This window comes from Euprymna scolopes, chromosome 13 (assembly GCF_053919585.1).
Source record: "Euprymna scolopes isolate OS-2025 chromosome 13, ASM5391958v1, whole genome shotgun sequence".
Classification (NCBI taxonomy): Eukaryota; Metazoa; Mollusca; class Cephalopoda; order Sepiida; family Sepiolidae; genus Euprymna; species Euprymna scolopes.
Genome location: NC_136494.1, coordinates 6964075 through 6985002, shown reverse-complemented (window position 1 = coordinate 6985002; position 20928 = coordinate 6964075). Strand labels below are relative to the sequence as shown.

The 20928-nt window shown below is 31.2% G+C and overlaps 1 protein-coding gene across 17 annotated transcripts in view; it reads left to right on the top strand.

Annotated features, from left to right (window-relative positions):
• The window catches only part of LOC145291930 (1-phosphatidylinositol 3-phosphate 5-kinase-like), a 279737-nt gene that overhangs the window by 183006 nt on the left and 75803 nt on the right, over positions 1–20928 (top strand). For all 17 annotated transcript variants that reach the window (XR_013869506.1, XR_013869503.1, XR_013869501.1 and 14 more), the window contains 5 exons: positions 2016–2127; positions 2633–2738; positions 5139–5229; positions 11804–11882; positions 12734–12905. Coding sequence is in view for 4 of the 17 variants with exons in the window: in XM_080137845.1 (XP_079993971.1) it covers positions 2016–2127; positions 2633–2738; positions 5139–5229; positions 11804–11882; positions 12734–12905 (560 nt within the window). In the remaining 13 variants the exon portion in view is untranslated. The remainder of the gene's footprint in view (positions 1–2015; positions 2128–2632; positions 2739–5138; positions 5230–11803; positions 11883–12733; positions 12906–20928) is intronic.

The window sequence follows — 20928 nt, the reverse complement described above, 5'->3', positions numbered from 1 at the left end:
ATTAAGACATTGTCGGATTTGAGCATATAAAAATCCGGTATTTCTTTCATTAGCAAAGACATTCTTTATTTTTGACTTAGTCATTTGGACGTACGATTAATTCGCATGGCAGTGAGAAGAAAGACATGCAAAAACGACAATCCTTTTTCTTTTTCCTATTTCGACGTTCGTAGAAAATCTGTATTTCTTTCTTCCAAATTTTTCTTGCAAATTAACCGTACGTTCAAATGACTCGGGCAATAAAAGAATGTTTTCGGCAATGAAAGAAATACCACTGAGCTGAGCATTGCCAGTTGTCGTAAACAACCCATTTTTCATTGCAAGTCACAACCCAGTCAAGAAACGGGTCGTTCTTGTTGCGTAAAAGAAAGGAAGATGACATTTCATAACGGCGTTTCTTTTGCTTGTCGTTCAATTTGTGAGGCACCCATTTATCAAGTGTTTTGTCTTTCCAATCTCTCAAGTCATTGGAAATCGTTGTATGCGTACGTCTAATTCAGAAGCAAGTTCTCAAACAGTTGTGCATGGATTGACTTCGACTAAGGCTCTTAATTGATCGTTGTTAACATTCGCTGGCCGACCACTACACTCATCATTTTCAAGATTCTCATCGCTGCCACAAAAATTCTTACACCATCATTGTGCTGTGCGTTCAGTAGTGGTTCTTGGACCAAACACTTTGTTGATATCATAAGTTGTTTCAGCAGTTTTTTGGCCTAGCTTGAATTGAAATAAGAAAATTGTATGCATTTTTTTACATCTTGTATTCAACATTCTGAAAAGAAAACATAATTGTTTAAAAATGATTGTAATTTAAACAATTTTAAACAATTCGATTCGATAAAACATTCTTTAAAATGATATATAAAGTTACTATAACAGAAACTTATTTGAAAATCATTTGAAATCAAAATTAAAAATCCTGCAAGAACTTTCTTGTCAACCTAATAACAATGTTTGGGATATAATTATCCATGGATCTCTGTAAAATAATGTGTAGGTGCTTATGAGCAGACGGTCTCATACGACTGATAAGAAATATCCAACCCCATTTCATTAGAAGCTTTTTCAGAACATCCATCCTGACTGTACAGATAATACAAATGAAATCGTTATGGAATTCCAAGACAGGAGTAAAGGATGCATTTGAACCTGAATTTAAATTAACAGCTTTTAGCTGGAGCTGATCTTCTTCGAATCGAGTTAATTTGTCAATAGAGACAATTGTTTGTAGATCTTTGTTCTTTAATATTGAAATAAAAAATTATAATAAAAAATTTTATTTTTCAATTAGGAGAAAAATTCTTGTAGGTTTTTGTTTGTTAGAAAAAAATTGTATTTTTTTTTTTTTTTGTTTGATTGTGAGAAAAAATTCTTGTAGGGTTTTTTTTATTTTTTATTATTTTTTTTTTTACAAAAGAGTCACCACTTATCAAGGCCTGGAGGCCACTCGAGGATTAGGGTTAATGGGTATACATTAGTCAATGGGATTATAGTGTAGTAATCATAAGTAGTGGAAATTTTGTAAATTGAATTACTGAGGGGGACGGTTCATTAAGAATTTGTTTACATTGGACTTGAAGACAATCAAACTGTAGTCAGCTGGAAAGCAGGAAAACAGAAGAGAGTTCCACAGGCGTGCAGTTCTAAGAAAGAAGCTTTGTTCATGGAATCTGCATTCAGGTTTATGCACAGATAAAGAGTGTGGGAAATTATTGATAGTGGTTTTAGCTAGACGGGTGTTTTTCATGAAAGTTTGGCTGTGAGAAAAAATATTTTTTGGAGGTTTTTGTTTTTTTGGTAGTGAAAAAAAAATTCTTGTAAGTTTCTGTTTAGCGATTGTGAGAAAAGTTTTTTTCTGCGATTGTGAGAACAAAATTTTTTTTAGCGATTCGATTGTGAGAACAAAATGTTTTTTAGCGATTGTGAGAACAAAATTCTTGTAGGTTTGTTTTTTGACCTTGAAATACAAGTTCTTGTAGATTTTCATGCATAAATTTGTGTTTTCATTATAGAGGAATGGATGTCTACAATGTAATTCTGGAACAAACCATCAAGCTTCAAAATGAGTATTCTCAACAACGCAATCAATCAAAAATCCTAAACGAATATTCTATTTTTCAAAAGGTAAGTTAAAATATTGATTTCGTACATGATACTATCATGGATGTAAGCCACGTCATTCACCTCTAAATTAATGAGCATTTGTAAATGTATCATATGTTTAGTAAGATCTGAAAATGTATAAGAGTCAAGTACATCCAAGGATGGAGTACTCTTACTACATCTGAGCAGGAGCTGCTAGACTACTTTGAAAAAAAAAAATTAACAACCACACATAATTATTATGACTCGCATGTAAATCTCAAATGGATTAGTAAGAGTTATTTCCCTTTATGTGTGATGTTTTCAAAGTCATCGATGTATTAAAAGGTAATTTTTGTGTTGTGTTTTGTGGTAAGGGAATGTAAACATCACTTCCGGCCATTTCTGGGTGGTATTAGAATTTTAGTATTTGGTGATGTTGTTTTTTAAAAGTGGCAGATAAGCCTCATTAAACATAAAAAAATTTTCACGTGACAAATATTTCAGCTCATATAAAAATATATCTTTTTTTTATTGTTTTTTACAGAATGAACGAGCTGTGATGAAAAAACATGCTGATGATATCCATGAAAAACTTCAATCATTAGAGACAATGTTGAAAGGAAGCCAAGAGGGAAAATTTGATAAACAAGGTTTATTGGTTTTCTTTTTTTTTTTTTTTTTTTTTTTTTTTCAGAGTGTTTTTTTTTTGTCCAGAGTTTCCCCTATATTAACCCTTTATGACCTGAATGATGATGTAGATGATTAATAAGTATTTGTTTAGTTAGTTTAAAAGGTAATGAAACTGATTTCAAAAAGTTTTCACTATAACAATATGAAGTTCGATAGTTACGACTACCACTGAGAATTTTTACATTTCATAAATATACCTCAATTATTATCCATAGTGTTTGAAAAAAGTATTTATGACAACAAACGAAATCCTCCACTCTCTGAGACAGATGGAGGCATACTGAATGTAAGCAATGGACAGTTGCAATCTGGAAGTATCTGGTATCCACCCAGATACTGAACTAATACGTACAAGGTGTGTTTGAATTAATTCCCACTTTATGCTGTTATATTCATTTATTTACGACTGAACGAATTATTTCAACCAGATCATTAAGGGCTAAAGATTTTTGTCATACAAAACTTTCTCTATAATAGTACACTAAGGCATTTCATGTTCGCTCATAGTAGGGTCATTCACAAAGTAAAGACTCCTATTTTTTTTTTTTTTTTTTAACTCAAAAATCTTGAAGAGCTATGAAGACAGAAGTAGTACCATTAAAACAAGTGACCCTTTGTGATCCAGAATTTCTTTTTGAATCAATTCCCACTTTATTTATGCCTTTATATTTATTTATTTATTTATGACTAACCGAATTAGTTCAACCAGGTCATAAAGGATTAAAAAACAAAAATAAATAAAAATCTCTATGATGTACGTACCTGTGTCAGAAAAGGAAATATTATATTCTAGTGATAAAGTCACTTGATCAGGTAGTTATATATATTTTTATGAAGAAATCGTTTTTAGGCAATCAATGGAAATTCATAAGCATCACAACATTGATCTCACAAGTTTGAATTCTTGAGTTATCTCCCTTTGTTTTTAATATTGTTTTCAAAATGGCGTACAAGATGGCTACTCTTTTGTTACTCATAAAATTTGATTTTCTTTATAAAAATAAAACTAATTGATCAATTTACGTGATTTTTGGAATATAAAAATTTGTGTTTCATCACATATTCTGGGCGAGTACCATTTTTTTTCAAATCCATGAAATGATGAATATATTTTATTAAAAGCATAATCATGGTTTTCATTAGATTAAGTTATATCTAAATTATGGCCTTTTTTAATAATTAATGAATAAATTTTAACATTAGAAAGATTGCATTAATGTCAAATGCTGAAAACTTTTTGCTAATCCTAATAATGATATTTGAAATTAGTAGAATCCAAATACGGAATTGCCCAGGAAAATTAAAGAACCCAAGAAACTCATGTGCTCACATTCCTATATATATTTTTTATTCAAATTTTTAAAAAAATTAGCTATAAATATTGCAGTTTATAAATACAAGTAATAATGAACAGTTAAAAGTTTGCGTTATTTCATTACTAAGAAAGATCATGACAAAAACATTTACATAGAGGCAAGTAAATTATTTTTTAGGAGGGGGGGGGGTAATTGTGTTGATACACAAACACTGGAAGAAAGGTAATATTTGATATTAATGAAAAATACATGTTCTGCATTAATAGTAACTCTAAGCAACGCAAAAAAAAAAAAGGATGAAAATTTGTAACAGAATTGTTAAAAGTTAATTTTGCCCAAAAATGTCACTTCCCCACGGATGAATAATTTTAACCGATATGCAATGAACACATCTCTCCACACCCACCCACCCCTCCAATGTGTGTGGATAGTCTCCTGTTACTTTTGAAGGTGCGATGAATTTTAAATAGCATAAAAGCACTTTCTTTATATCCTAACGCTGATAACATCTAGTCAAGAAATTTAAGTCCAAATCCAGACCAAGACACTCTCATAACTAGGGCTATAACAAGCATATTCTTTTCATTGTTTTGACTCTCAAGTATATATCCAACACAGACACAGTTGATCAATCGAGAACCACATCACTCTATCTAAAAACATATAAGATGTTAACTGATATAGACTCGAGAGTCAAAATAATGAAAAGAATATTCTCTTGTCATAACCCTACTCATAACATATCATAAAGTGTTTTCTTGGCCTTCGGGACAAGATCACAGTGTAGTATCTGTTCTTCAGATGCTCCACTTCAGTTTCTTGTTCTCTGTCAGTGGAGGAGAAATCCTTCACGACTGAGACAATTTTTATTTTTGTTCCTTTTCTCCACATTAAAAAACGACCCTGGTGTCTAACTCTGTGCCGTGGGGAGGCATTGTAAATAGGAACATATCATAAAGTGTTCATATGAGATTCTGTATACAAATGTTATAGTCCATTTTCATTTTTAAATAAATTAAAAACAATTTTTTTTTTTTTTTTCAGGTGTTTGTTTTACGTTATACAACGAGATTGTTGATAATCTCACAGTGTTGAAACAAATGGTTGCAGAAGCAGTTCAGAACTGGAACGCAAAGTAAGGCCAACATTTATTTCCATCTTAAATGTTTGTTTCGGTTTTCATATTAAAACTCATTAGAAGACCAAATCTGTATAGTGGCTTTTGTTGGATTCAATGGTGATGTGTTTGCATTCGTTCTTGATGGTAAGAGATAAGATAAAATTTATTTTTATAAAAAATGTTTTACAGGCAAATTGCAACATTTTGTAATGAGTGGTTTAGAATATATGGATTGTATGTGAAGACCTTTCATGGTTTTGCTCTTTATATCTGACTAGCGGAGTACCCGCCATTGCCCGGGTGTGGATAGGTGGTTTAATAAGGATATTAAGCAAGGTGAGGTGTAAAAAAAGAGCATGGAAAAATAAAAGAAGAGATAAAAACAGGAAAATAAAGAAGTGAACGAAAAAAATCACATAAATAACCTTTCAACAAAAAAAAAGAAAAAAAACAATCCATTACATGAGTGCAAACATGAAATCCAGAGCTTACAATGTGGCCCCAATATCCATTGCTCCATGACGATGTCATCAAAATAAGTTTTTTTTTTCTATTTAAACCAATTTAAGAAAGAACGTTAGATGCACATGCGTGGTTGCCGAAGTCAGTTAAAAAGGAACAATATTTTGCAACTCGTCCTTGGTTTAAAGGAGAAGGATCATATCTATACAAAATAATTGACCGTTTTTTTTTTTTTTCTAATTTTCACATATTATTCGATCAAGACATCGCTCTTTCAGATGGTACAAGTTTGATCAGCCATATTATTTTGATTATTTTACCAAATATATTACGCACTATGTCACGAGTTCTTGCTTGAGGCATAGTGGATAAAGTACTTGGTAAAATTCAGTTGTAAGTTACGCTCTCTTGGAGGTTGAAGGTTAATCCTCAGTGCAGGTGGCATTCAAAAATACAATTGTGAATTACTTAGGACTTCTACTCTACTGGCTGGCAGAATGAGGACGTGCTCTCTCGGTCAATTAAATAAAGGGTTCCGTTAGAAATTCTGTGTAGATTCTCAAGTTTGACAGAAAGATTCCAAAGTTCGACAAAATGCATTTGAAGAAGGTCGAAGGTTACATCAACCAAAACATTGTGAAAATAGCACTCAAGATGAAAATAGTAGTCCGAATAATTCAAAAAATATGAATAATCATGATGTTCACCGGATTTATTTTTTTTTTTATGTGAGAGGCTGATTGTACTATTTTGTAACAGCATACGCTATATTTTTTGCATAACACGACTTATACTAGCAACAGTGAGACGTAAGGGAGGGGGGGGTTAAGGTGGGCTGTATAATGTGGGATATTCACAAGTTATTAAGTTTGAAATATTTGTTGAAAATTGCAGTCTTTGTTGATGGTTAGGTAATTTCGTTATTTCGTAGATGTTTTCATTAGCGAGCGAGTGATGTATTTTGTTAATGTTTTTCACATGTTACGTTTTATCTTCATCACTTGTTTGTTTGGGATGAATATAAACATATTTTCATTCCCTTTTTTGGTCCCCCCGACAAAGGAGGGATTGGACCTAGTAATTCACTCTTGCTCGTCCGTTTGCACTTTTCTTAATAATCACACCTTAAATATTTTTTGAAATTTTGCACAAAAATTAGTCATGGTGAAAGTAAATTTTTGCTAGAACAAATTTTCCAGGATAACTGTGGTTGCCCTCCCCCCCTAGGGGCCATTATAGGGGTAAAATTGCCCCAAAATTATTTGTCCGTTTGTTTGTTCGCATTTTTCTCAATAACCACTCCTTGAAGTTTTAAAACAAATTTGCACAAACATTAGTCATGGTGAAAGTAACTTTTTGCCAGAACGGATTTTCGGGGATAACCCTGGTTGCCCATCTAGGGGCAATTATGGGGATAAAATTGTCCCCAAATTGTTCATCTGTTCATTTATTCGCACTTTTCTCAATAACCTTGGACTTTTTTGTAATTTTGCACAAACATTAGTCATGATGAAAGTAATTTTTTGCTCGTGGAGGGGGACACCACATGCTCGGCTTTTTTTGTTTTTTCTCTTTTTGATACTTATGCAGATAAAAATGCACGTAAAAATCACATTCCAAATAAAGTCTCTCATATACTTGCTAATGAAGCAAAAATTACGATAAATCATCAAGTCTATCTGGTCAGGCTCCTTGCCTGGACCAATGTGACTCTCTCTTTCCAGATTTCCCTATCTTCTGTCAGTTGCCTCAAATCTTTAGAATCACAGTTGGTGTAATGTGCAATTTACTGGACGTATGTGGATTTAGGTCGTCTTATGCTTGTGCGCTCGTACCGTAGAGTTCACAACATTACATTTCTCACCAACTCTTCTGACAGTGACCAGCAAATTGTTGATGTCACTCCCTGATGGTTGCCATAAAGTTGCTGCTTTGATTATCAAGTAGAAGTTTAATTAAATGTAAAAATCAATTTTATCATGTTTTGCATGAGTCCGTTTTAATTGAAATTTAATTTAGTCCATTTCAGCAAATGTTATCTCCCCTGTTTACGGATAACTCTTCAAAATTAATATAAAATTGTAATTTGAAATAACATTAATTTTTACTTTTAATTAAAATTCTACTTAATAATTTTTTCCTAATTTTTGATGAGCAGACTTCTTTTTACATGATCAAAAAGTTTTTATTTGGATTTAATCTTGTATAGTGGGAGCATATAATATATAAAGCTGAACGTCTCTGTGTGTGTCTCCTATATGGTTGACTATTTTAAAAAACTGATTACATATAATGATAGAAGATGTATCGAGACACATGAATGGGTATGTTTGATCTGGCAGAACGGTGGTTCATTAAAATTGTGGGGTCTGTGTTCGCGCCTGGTCCACAAAGTATGCAAATAAAAAATTTAAAAATGAAGAAAAAAAAAACGTTTACAAGTGTTTTTGATATAGATGTACATAATAATACTTTGATCAGTATGTTCTAACTTAAATAGGGATGATATAATAAAATTGTGGGGTCTGCGTTCACGCCTGGCCTCCATAGAATGGAAATAGGCACAAACTTTAATAAAGACTTTTCATATCTATCTGCATAAGTATACTTTGATAATTATGTTTCAGTTTGAAGAAATATTGTATAATAAAATTATGGGGTGTTCATTCGCACCTGACCTCCATAGAATGGAAATATGTCACACAGTTTAACAAGGTTTTTTAATATAGATCCACAGAATATTGTGATAAGTGTTTCAGTGTGAACAGGTATGGTATAATAAATGATGGGGTTTATCTATTTTATTTTTACTTTCATCATATTTTGCTTTGGTTTTGATACCTCCAAATTCGAAGCTATCTCTTTACAACCCTTCCTTTTCATAACCTATTATACTTTCATAAATCAGAGTCCATTTTCTGTAGACTGTTTTTGAACCCAGTCAACGACGGGTACTTTTGCTGGTGTGTGTGTGGAAGTTAAAGGAAGATAAAATCAATTCTTTAAGGGAAAACTTATCGGGATAATACAAAGCTCAAAACAAATTGTATTGGAGCTTATTTAAGAGTAAACATAAAAAGAAAATGAAGGTATAAAAACTATATATATATATATATTCATTTATTCAACTGGGTGCACCTTTATTCAGGGGTGCTAGGTAAGTGGGAACTCTTTATGCCATGGCATTTCGAAGTCTAATGCTTATCATCAAAAGAGTGGAGAAAGTGCTAGGTAACATGGTAGGAATGCGATATCTAGCAATAGTTTCATTAGGAGCAAAATCGATTATTAAGTCTGTTTGGTGGAGTTACAAGTGGTTCTGTGATATAGTTTGCATGATATAATGGATAGTAGGTTTAACGTATGTGGATAACGTGCATGCTTAAATTTTCTGGAGGGATATGGGATAGTTTGGTTGAAAGAAGTTGCTCAATTAAACCTATATGTGTTGTAGGTGTGGAGAGGGTTTACATAAAATAGGCGGGGGGGTTATGCTGTGTTTGTATATGTTTTTAGATGGGGTGTCTTAGATAATAACAATGCTTAAACAAGATGTAGGTTATTATGAGTGCTAGTGGGAGTATTAATGTGAGGGGTTGAATGCTAGGGTGGGAGAGTACTAGGGTTTTAATAGTGTAAGCTAGAGATAAACTAAAGGGGAGTATGAGGGTGGCAATGGCAAAGGAGTAAGGGGTGGATAGATGTAGATATATAAGAATTATGGAGTAATGATAGATAATATAATAATTATTATTAGGATGTGTACTTATTTGATATAGAAGAGTAAAAAATAAAGTATGGGAAAAAGTGGATGAAAATAAAATAAATAAAAAATAAAAAACTATGGGGAAAAATGAATATGAACAAGGAAGAGATATAGGGGTGTGAGGAGTTGAATTTACAGAGGGGGAGAAGTGAAAATAAATGAAAGGGTTAAAAATGTATAAAAATATATAAAATAAAATGAAAGTTCGATAAATGGAATATATCTAGTAGGGGGAGCTTTCTTTAAGGCAAAGGGGAGGTGATATTAATGGTGAAATAGTTTTATACAGACCAAAACAAGCGAATACAAGTTCTTTTGTGGAGAGATGAATTCTTCATTCAGTTTAAATATTGGTTCAAACATGTGTGTTATTGTTGGTTGTCTATAATGTTGCAGTTTTTGGGGTTTTTTCTTGATCGGCTTTGGATGAGAATATACAGTACCTCTCTCTTTATGGTTACAAGGGAATTTTGAATGGCTTTTGAATTTCAGGGTATCGTTCTTTCCTTCTGTATTTATCCGGTCCGGAGTGGAGATATTTTTCCTTGAAAGATGATGGAGGCATCTTCTATGTTATTCTTGCTTATGTGGGGAATGATCCAATAGAAAATGTAGAATTTATATATAGTGTTAAATTGAATTTTTAAAAAATTCTTAATTAAGTTAATAAATTTATATTTTTTATAAGAATATCTTGTCTTTTTCTTTTCCAGTTTTAACAACTAGTCCTTTTACTTTTCTAAGTTTAATCTTGACCATATTACTTTTCATGCTCGCATTTTTCTATGCAATATATATATAAAAGAATAACAGTGTAGTTACATTCCAAGATTCAAATATTTATTTTTCATACAAAACAACTTTACCAGCATGTTAAATTTTCGGAACAAACACACAATGAAAGGTTTTTTTTTTTCTTGCAGCATTATATTGTCATGCAGTTTTTTCTATCTAACCAAAGAATTTCTGTTTTTTATTTATTTATTTAAAAAAAAAATTTTTTTTGACGAGTATATGCACTGAAAAGTGACAGTATTGACATAATAATAACTTTGTTTCTGCATAATGAAACGGATCAGTAAAAAATTTACCAAAATTTTAACATGCTGGAGGAGTTGTTTTTGCATGAAAAATAAATATTTGCTTATGTGGATCTTGGAATGTAACGATACTGCTATTCTTTAAATATATGCTCTGTTGTTATATTTAATTGTTATATTGAGCTTCTAAACAAAACGGATTGGTGTGCACAAGGAGTGAAATATAATTGAAAAAAATATTTTTTACCAAAACAACATCTCTCTCTCTCTCTCTCTATATATATATATATATATATATATATATATGGTCACACACTTTTGGAGACACTTATTTTTAAAGTAAAATTAAAATGGGAATTTGAAAACTTTGAAGTGTCGAATATAATGATAAAATAATTTTTATTACCTGATTTTTTTTTTTTTTTCATAAGTCCGATATTTCGCTAATACATAGCCTCATCAAGGTCGAAAGTCCGGTTTATGATTTTTTTTTCTTTTTCTCCATTTTGGTGTTATGGCGAAAAGAAGAGAATTTACGTGTTGTCCGGTGGTTTCAAGTGTATAATGCTCCAGTTTCGAGCGGGATTTAAAGTAAAAGATGGTCACACACTTTTTGAAGACGCTTACTTTTAAAGTAAAATTTAAATGGGAAACTGGAGCATTATACACTTGAAATCACCGGAACACAATGTAAATTCTCTTTTCTTCGCCATAACACCAAAATGGAGAAAAAGAAAAAAAAATTCACGAACCAGACTTTCAACCCTGATGAGTATGTATTAGCGAAATATTGGATTACAAAATAAAGATCAGTAAATAAAAATGATTTTATCATTACATTCGACACTTCAAAGTTTTCAAATTCTTATTTTTATATATATATATAGATGTTATTTTATTTGTTTTTGCGATACGTTTTGAATGGATTCAATTTTTTATATGAAAGTACATTTTTACCTAAATGCAAGTTGGGAATAATTTTCCGTTTGACCAATTTGGTGCATGTGTCAGTTGATAATTATATTTAAATATATATATATATATATATATATATATATATATATATATATATATATTTATATAAGCCAACTTGTTAAAAATTACAAAAAGCTTCAACTTAAATTGAAAAAAAAAGTATAATTTTCTTTTTGTGTTAAAATCAAAAATTGGTATCCACAGTATGTTTCGGAATTAGTTCTTTGGTGATGGTAATTTGTCTTTTAATTAATTCTGAAGTTCCAAGTAGTTTTATTTTATAACATAGATATTATTATTGTGAGTCTATTATTTTCTTAATACTTTAATCTTTGTTTTATTCCAGAATACAAGATTTGCAAAAAAAAGAAAAATCCAAAGGTTCCAGTCCATCTGTCCGGGATCGTCCACCTACTCCTGAAGTGGTATACATATATTGTGTTACATAATTTAATTATGTACATAATCATTGAATATCAAATTTGAAATATTTCTCTATTGTAGTTTGATAAATTTTTTATGTTTTAGCAATTTCATATGCAGATGCATCATAAGAGCTTTAAAAAAAATGTATTCTTTGAAAAAGAAAGGCTGATAAAAATGTCTTGGTCAAAAAAAATGATCCAATGCTTATCCGGAATTCCCTCTTATGAAAAAAATAAACAAAAAGGAAGAAAAATCAGTAAAATATACATACCTGTGATGGAAAAAAAATATATTGTGCACCAAAAAATCATGTAAATTGATCAAGTAGTTTTATTTTTAAATATTAAAAAAAAAAAAAATCAAATTTTATAGCTAAACAATGAGTGGTATCTCGTGAAGCCATCTTGAAAACAATCTGAAGAACCAGATAGATAACTCCAAACCAAGATTTATGACAGCCATTCTTAACATGGGGTGAGTGTGTGTGTGTGTGTGTGTGTAGGGGGACAATGAATAAACTCAAATTTGCTTAAAAATGGTTTTCTTTATAAAAATAAAATTAATCAATTTATACAGTTTTTGGTATACAAGATTTTTTTTCCATCATAGGTAAGTACACCATACATATTTTTATTTATTCTTTGTTTTTTCATAGGGGAGCATTAATTCTGAACAAGCACCAATGATCCTTAATCATGGTATTTCAAAACCAATATAGATATCATTTTCTTAATAGCTTATAAGATTTAAAATAGATTTTTAATTAAAATTATTATAAATTTTATTGCAAAAAATTTGAAGCCATTACAATTCTGCCATTAACATTATTTATTTTTGTTTTTTATTATAGTCTGATAGTCTTTTGGCCTCTACCCAGTCTAGTGCTGAAGGTAGCTGCTATTCTTCCCGTTCAAATAGCCCTCATCGGACGCCACAGAATGAAGTGCCTGATTTAACAATCATTGATGATGTAGCAGATGTTCAGAATCTTCTGACGGAGCCACTGGCTAAGCCAGCCATAGGTAATTTGCCATTTTCAATATGTATTACTCGATCTTTTGCTTCCACTTCATTTAGCCCCATTATTGTTGTTATAAATTCTTTGCTGTTTGCGAAAGGTTCATAGTGTATAAAAACAATGATTATTCTACAACTAGCAGGAACTGGTAAAAATTTCATGGTGTTTTCTACATTAATCTGCATAATTCACTGTCAGTAATATTTCTTTTGAATTAATGTCTCCCAGAATTAATACTACCAAAAATATATATTTTTTTTTTTTTTTTTGTAAAAAGTAATTGTCATTATCAGATCAATATTCTTTAAATAAATAAAACGAATATTTTTTAATTTATTTATTGATTTATTTATTTATTCTTATATTTTTGTTTATTTATTTATTCATTTATTTATTTATTCTTTTATTTTTGTTTATTTATTCATTTGTTTTTATTTATTAATTTTTTGTTTATTTATTCATTTATTTATTCTTTTATTTTTGTTTATTTATTTATTCGTTTGTTTTTTATTTTTATTTATTCATTTATTTAAAATTGTGGCAATTTAGGTCTTGTTCAGAATAACAAAAATCGAAAAATTGAATTTCAACTAAAATTTATTGTCGTGTCGAAATTAGTAACATATTACTACTTTATTACATAAAACATTTACCTTCATGATCCAATGATAAACTTTTATTGACTAAAATCCCAAATAGTATCCTCTTACATCCAACTGGTGATCGTGAGTAAAATAAATTAAAAAAAAAAAATTTTTTTTTTAAAACGGCTAATAGGGTATTACTCGAATACAGTAGCCAAGGCTATTTTAAGCGAAATAACTCCTTTTCACAAGGCTTATTAGTTTTCTTACTGTAAAACTAAATATATAAAAATAAACATTAATGCTAAATGGTAGCTGTATGTATTAAGCCTGCAACGTTTATTATATATATGGAAAACAATGGACATTACTGTAAGTAAATATGTTGAGTTCATAAAATTATTGTAATTAATTTTAAAATAAAATACGCTTATAAGCCAAATTACAACACAATATTATGAAAATAAGCAAATATTTATTTGTTTAAAATTAATATTTCAGAGATAGACTCCATCCTCAGAATTTTATAAATTTTTTCTTTTTTTCCTCACCTCACCATAATGTTTAATTGAAGAAACGGTAACGAATCCGCATGTTGTCCGTATGTGGTGTTATTTTGAAATGCCGGAAGAGTACGCTTGGCGTCCGTTATATGAAAATCAGAATTGCGTTTTCCATGATTGTGATTTATAATTGACATGTGTAATTAATTTAAAATTCTATTTGGATATTTTATTTTCTCTCTTATTATATTGAGTAACCACTTATCAAAGCTAAAAGCCACTCAAGGATAGCAATTACTGAGATGGGCAGATTGTTAGTAAAATGATGATAGTATTAGAATATTATGAGAGGATTGGAAATGATGAATGGGGGAACAAAATTTGATTAATTATGAGGATGGTTTGACAGATATTTCTGGACATTCGATTTGAAGATGACCCTGTTGTAATGTGTAGTCATGTGATAATGTGTTCCAGGGATTGGATGTTCTATGAAAGAAACTCTGTCCATGGAAATTACATTTGGTATCAAGAACATGGAAGAAAAATTTTTTTTTTTTTTTTTATGGCAGCAATATTCTAAAACAATTATTCCAATATATAACAAGAATAAATTTGTGAGAGTGCATACCTCTGCCTGACAATGTAAGGATGGGTTAAAGATTTATCTGGACTTCACTTCTCCATATTGTATGACGTATTCTTGAAGTTATGCCATGAAAATATTGATAACACCAAAACAATTTATCTGATAAGGCTAAAATTTCACACGATGGTTACTGTTATTGAGGAGTATCTGATTATACATCAAATTTTGAAAATTTTAAATTCCTTCAAATTTCTGACCTTGACTAAAGTTTTCAAGATCAAAATCACATAAGATGATTCGTCATCTGTGGTAACAGTATGGGCCAAGTAGTGGGTCTCTATGGTGAACATAATTGATGTTATCGCCAAAAGTGTGACTTTCAACTTTTCTATGACCTTTCACCTAGATGTTCCAAAACTAAACTGGTCCTTGGTTTAACCTTAAAAAACATCCAGTGGTGAGCCATACCTCTACAAGGCCACCATTCACCTATGCCACATCTGGGCTGGTGCATTTACCTTTAGCTTCTCTCTCTTGGATAGAGTCCAAAAAAGTTTTCAATCTAATAGGTAATTTTTAAAGGAAGAAGGGAAGACATTGTACTAAACCGAATAAGAATCTGACATTTTTTTTTTTTTTTTTTACAAAGGCATCACCACATTATCAAGGCCCAGAGGCCACTCAAGGATAAGGGTTAAAGAGTATACAGTAGAAATTGTTCAATATAGTAATCATTAGTAATGAAAATTTGGTAAATTTAATAACTTATATGGAACGGCTCATCAAGAACTTATTTACTTTAGACTTGAACACAACCATATTGTAGTATTGACATACAAAATTAACTCATTCCTACCTAATCAAAGTGGAGGAAACACCAAATGTCACACTCTGCAACCAACAACTAACAATTAAACATCTACTGACAGAATGTAGAAAACACAAACGCACTCGGAAGAAATATTTTAAAACAACAAACATTAGAAAAGTGTTCCAAGAAGTGGAACCCCAACAAATCATAAACTATTTAAAAGAAACAAATGTATTCAAACTCCTACAAAGTAAACAAGTAAAATTCAGTTTAGAAAAACAAATCTCTTACAACTAAAACAATTTTTCGGAAAACCTAAAGCATCTTGCTTCAAAAGATAAACTTTTTCAAGAAACTTAAAAAATTTTTACAAGAAACTGAAAACCTATCAAAAAAACTTTTTTGGCATTAAATGACTCTTAGAGGTTGAAATGCCGTTAAACAAATACACTCACTCACTCACTCTAATAGGTTCCACTTTGTCAACTAAGCTCCAACCTCTGTCTCATCGCCACAATGTTGCATCTCTGTACCTGTCTTACAAATATTTTGATGGAATGTGCTCTGATGAACTCATTGCACTTGTGCCCCTTTGATGTACATATCCCGACAAACCCTCCTAGTAACAAAATCACACCCCTTCACTGTTGAGGTCCCTAAATGCCAGAAAGCTTTCTATTCTAATAGTTTCTTCCCTCAAACAGCTAGACTTTGGAATTCCCTTCCTGCTTCCCTGATATGCAGAAGTTTAAATGTAACGTAAACCAACATCTTGTTAATCTTTCCTAGACATGATCCCAAATAGTAGCTCCTTATGTCCAAGTGGTGATATGTCTTGCTAGATGTAAACGCGAGTAAAAAAAAAAATTGTTTTCAGGTTCATTTTTTGGCCCGGAGTGGTAATACGTGTAAGGCATCTTGTGCTACCAGATCAGGCTGGCTTGAAGATATTGGCTTCCTGAACAAAAATGCACCAAACATTGACATTATTCTTTTTTCTTTCTTTCTTTTTGCAAAACTCAATCATGTTCTGGAAAAAAAAAAAAAAGGAAAAAAATTTACTCTACAAAACAATCAAACCAAACACCATGAATAAATATTTAAAGATATAAAGAACTTGAAGCATAAAAACTTTTTCCAAAATTACTGGATTCAGCATTAAATAACTTGAAAAGGGTTGATATGCCATAAAATAAAACACCCAAACCAAACCATAATAATATAATACTATAAAATAATATAAAACCATAATTAAATCGGTTCTAGTGTAGACCATGACCGATAATTGACCATGTTTGGTGACGATTGGTCAAGCGATGTGCTACTCTGTGCACAGATAAAGTTGATTGAAAACATAACCTCATTTACAGAGTTGATAATGTTCTTTTTAGCAATAAAGATGAGGCAAGTCCAAAGCATAAATAATAGAAGGAAATAAATTTTTGTGACTGCTCCACCCTCCTTAGAAAATAAATAAAAGTTTTTAAAAATGTATAACCTGTTTAAATCTCTGTTATATAAAAGGAACTTTGTGAGTAAGTTTGTTCCCTATGGACTCCGGAACAATTGGTCAGTATTTTAAAATTTTCACATAGAAAATCAATAATAAAAAAAAAATACGATTTAAACAAGGATCAGTCCGATTTTGACCAAAGTTAACACTTTTATACAACCTAACATCACAAGTATATTTGAAAAGTTTTATCACCGCACAAGCAGATTGGCTCAGCCTATAAAATCAACTGTAGATTCTTTTATAAAACAAGGATGCATTTGAAATGAATGTTTCTGTTTAAAACACAATTTAATCATGATACTTTACTTTTCCATTTTGAACTTTAAGTGAAGCCATTATTTACATATAATTTTATAAAATCAGCATTAGATTCTCTACAGTGCAATGTAGATTAACATGTATTCTGAACTAAGTCATTGCGAGGATGGCATGTGAAGCTTCCTCCCACTATACTGTGGGGGGGGGGATCCCTAACTAAGCAGGCAATCAATCGATTTTATCCAAAAGCGTGCAATTTCACTGATTTTAATGACAATAAAAGTATGGGAGGGGGGGGGACATTTATTGATCCTTATTCAATCCCAGACAATATCAGGTCTTCCTGCTAGTGCATTAATAAAACTATAAAATATTTTAATGTATATCCGGAAAAGGATGTATATTTGCTTGTTCTTATAATAAATATGCCAACTATATATTAGAAAAAAAAAAAAAGATGAACAAATGTTATGTTTAATGAAATGTATTCAAGTAATTTTTATGTTCTTTTATTCCAGGATTTTAAAAGTACTTAATCCTATTTTTTTTTTTAAACACGTTTATGTGAACACTATGCGAACACTATGCGAACACTATGAGCCTTCAGAACAAAAAGAATAATCAATCACTTTTACTTTATTTGCTTTGCATGTGTCAATCAAGCATGATGGAATTTCTTCTTTGTCATAAATATTATTTGGGACTTCTTTACAGTACAATCCTCTTTTTAAACAATTTAAATAAGATTTAATGTTAAGCAGATTCTTGTTTTTGTTTAGATAAATATTATTTCAAGTTTTAGCAAAGAAAAACAAAACTTTAGCAACTTTCCACCCTTAATTAATAATAGTAACTTTCAAGAGAAGATAACTCATCATATTCTGTTCAACATCCGTTTTATTCCTTGGCATGTGCTGGATGGCTTTTAGAAACTGATGTTCAAACTCACCTATCTCTGGCCATATTTTTATTTATTATTCTTTCTCTCCACCCACATCACTGCTTAGCCTTCATTTGGGCTGAACAGGATGTCACACAGCTGATCATCATATATTTAGCAAAAAAGGTTAATTCCAGTCATATTATTTAAGCTGTTATGCCAGAAAGCTGATGGGGCATCCTGGCATATTCCTTGAGACATTTTAATTCTTGCATTACTTCCCCTGTTTACTAGACAGTGATAGATGATTTGGTGTCCCCAACGAAAAATCTTCCAGCAGATATTTTATGTATTATAATATATATATATCTGTATAAATAAAATGAACTCATTTTTCCTGTCTGATTTTGACCTTAATAGGATTAAAAATCAAAAGATATTTCATGCAAATATAATATGCACAAACGGCAGAACAATATCTGAGGTGTGTTATAGGCTTATTATTTCTCAAATTCCTCGATAATCTTAGATTTCTATACTTTTTCTGCTGAGAAGTCACGGCCAAAATCGGTTAAGATCAATGGAAGTGGTAAAATATTTTCTCTCTAATAAATTCCTCCTCCCCCTGCCACCACTTAACACCGTTTGGGGATCGTTCACAAGGAACAGTTGAGAAGAGAACACCGGTTTGGCTTCGTAGTTCTTTCATGTGAAGTTATTTAAAATCACTAAACTAAGCTGCAGTGCTCTGTGGCGTAGTGGTTAGCGTGCTGGACAATTCACATTATATTTTCACGTTCGCGCCGACCTACCGTAGTCGTTTTTTTTTGTTTTTGTTTTTTTTTCCTAAACAACTGGAATGGACTTTTCTTGGTGGCCGAACTGTTAATGTTGCAGATGTTTTTTTTTGTTTTTTTTTTCACACTTTATTTTCCTACTTTTACTCATGACTCCGGGTTTGATCCTTCCTACTTACCTACCATAACATTTTTTAAAACTCCCCCCCCATCCCGAAAACAAACACTCGGGCAACGCCGGGTACCCCCGCTAGTATATAATATTATAGTTTTATTATTTATTAACATTTTATATAAAAAAAAGTGGAACAATGTGAACAATTCTTACTTTTATTCAATATGTAATATTTATTTCTTGTAATTGTGAACTTTGTTTTTTTATGCGTGACTTTCTTCAAAGTAAATATATTTTATGACAGAAAAATATCATTCTTATGCTAAACTACTTATAATAATACAAATTCTACTGCTACTAATAATACTAATAATAATTTGTCTAAGAATGTGATAAATTCCTTCAGTTAAAATATCTGTTGAAAGATATTTTGTCGGGGACACCAAATCAGCTACCACCGTTTAGAAAGCAAGGGAAGTAATGCAAGAATAAAAAAATTTCAAGAAATAAAAAAAAAAAAGTTTCAAGAAATAAAAAAAAAAAAGTTTCAAGAAATAAAAAAAAAAAAAGTTTCAAGAAATAAAAAAAAAAGTTTCAAGAAATAAAAAAAAAAAGTTTCAAGAAATAAAAAAAAAAAGTTTCAAGAAATAAAAAAAAAAAAGTTTCAAGAAATAAATAAAAAAAAGTTTCAAGAAATATGGTGGAATGCCAGTGATGGTTTAAAGTCAATCGTGCTAAGGAACAAAAGGCTTAATCACTACAGATATTTACTTTCTTCCCACCGCAGGAAAAAATGTGGCACAAGGCCAGAAGGTGGGGAGAGTCAAGACAGCACCCCTAAAGAACAGGCACTCCAGCCTCTTAAAAATTGCCGAGGCAGCCCTGTCAGCATTTTAGGGTGCTTCAGACAGTTAGCAATACTTTACACAAAAGAAAAGCGGCAAGATTTGGGAGAGTGGACCTCTTAAAACTATCCCAGTCCGAAAGATAAAAGGCTGCCGAAATGATCTAGTTTTTGTCAGATTGATAGCCGATAACAGATCCTCAACTGGCATTTAGTAGTCAAGAATTTCTAAATAACCAAATTTGCAAAGATACTGCTTCATATTACTAAATAATCATTTTTGAATACTAAATCTGAAACTAGCAGTTACTCAAAACTGTAATCTGTGCAAATGTACAGGTTAAGGTTAGTCTGTCTTGACTAAAGTGATTGGAACTCACTCTTGGGGATATAAAAATGGAAAAACAGAAAACCAGTGAATAATTTGAGATGAAAAATTAAATTTTTTCTTAGCAAACACAGTGATAGGAGTTATTTTTTTTTTTTTTTTTTTTTTTTTTTTTTTTTACAAAGGCATCACCACATTATCAAGGCCCAGAGGCCACTCAAGGATAAGGGTTAAAGAGTGTACAGTAGAAGTTGGTCAATATAGTAATCATTAGTAATGAAAATTTGGTAAATTTAATAACTTATATGGAACGGCTCATCAAGAACTTATTTACTTTAGACTTGAACAAAACCATATTGTAGTCAGCCGGAAAGCAGGAAAACGGAAGACAATTCCACAGGCGTGCAGTTCTAAGAAAGAAGCTTTGTTCATGGAATCTACGTTTAGGTTTAGGCACAGATAAAGAGTGGGGGAAATTATTGATAGTGTTTACAGCTAGACGAGTGTTTCTTGTGAAAGTTTGGCGAGGGGGGACCATAGATTGAAGTTCAGTTGAACACTTTCCATGAAAATAACGATACATCAGAGACAAACTCGCAACATCTCTTCTGTGAGATAGAGGTTGCAAGGAGGAGAAAAGGACATCTCCTACGAGGCTACGAAGTCTATTTTGAACTCTATCAAGGCAGGACAAGTTCTTTCTATCTTCTCTTGTTAGTATTTACGTCACTTTCTGTAATCTGACGATGAGGAAAACAAAAGCATGCTCTTCATTAAGTTAGTGTTGGCAGTCAAGAATGTC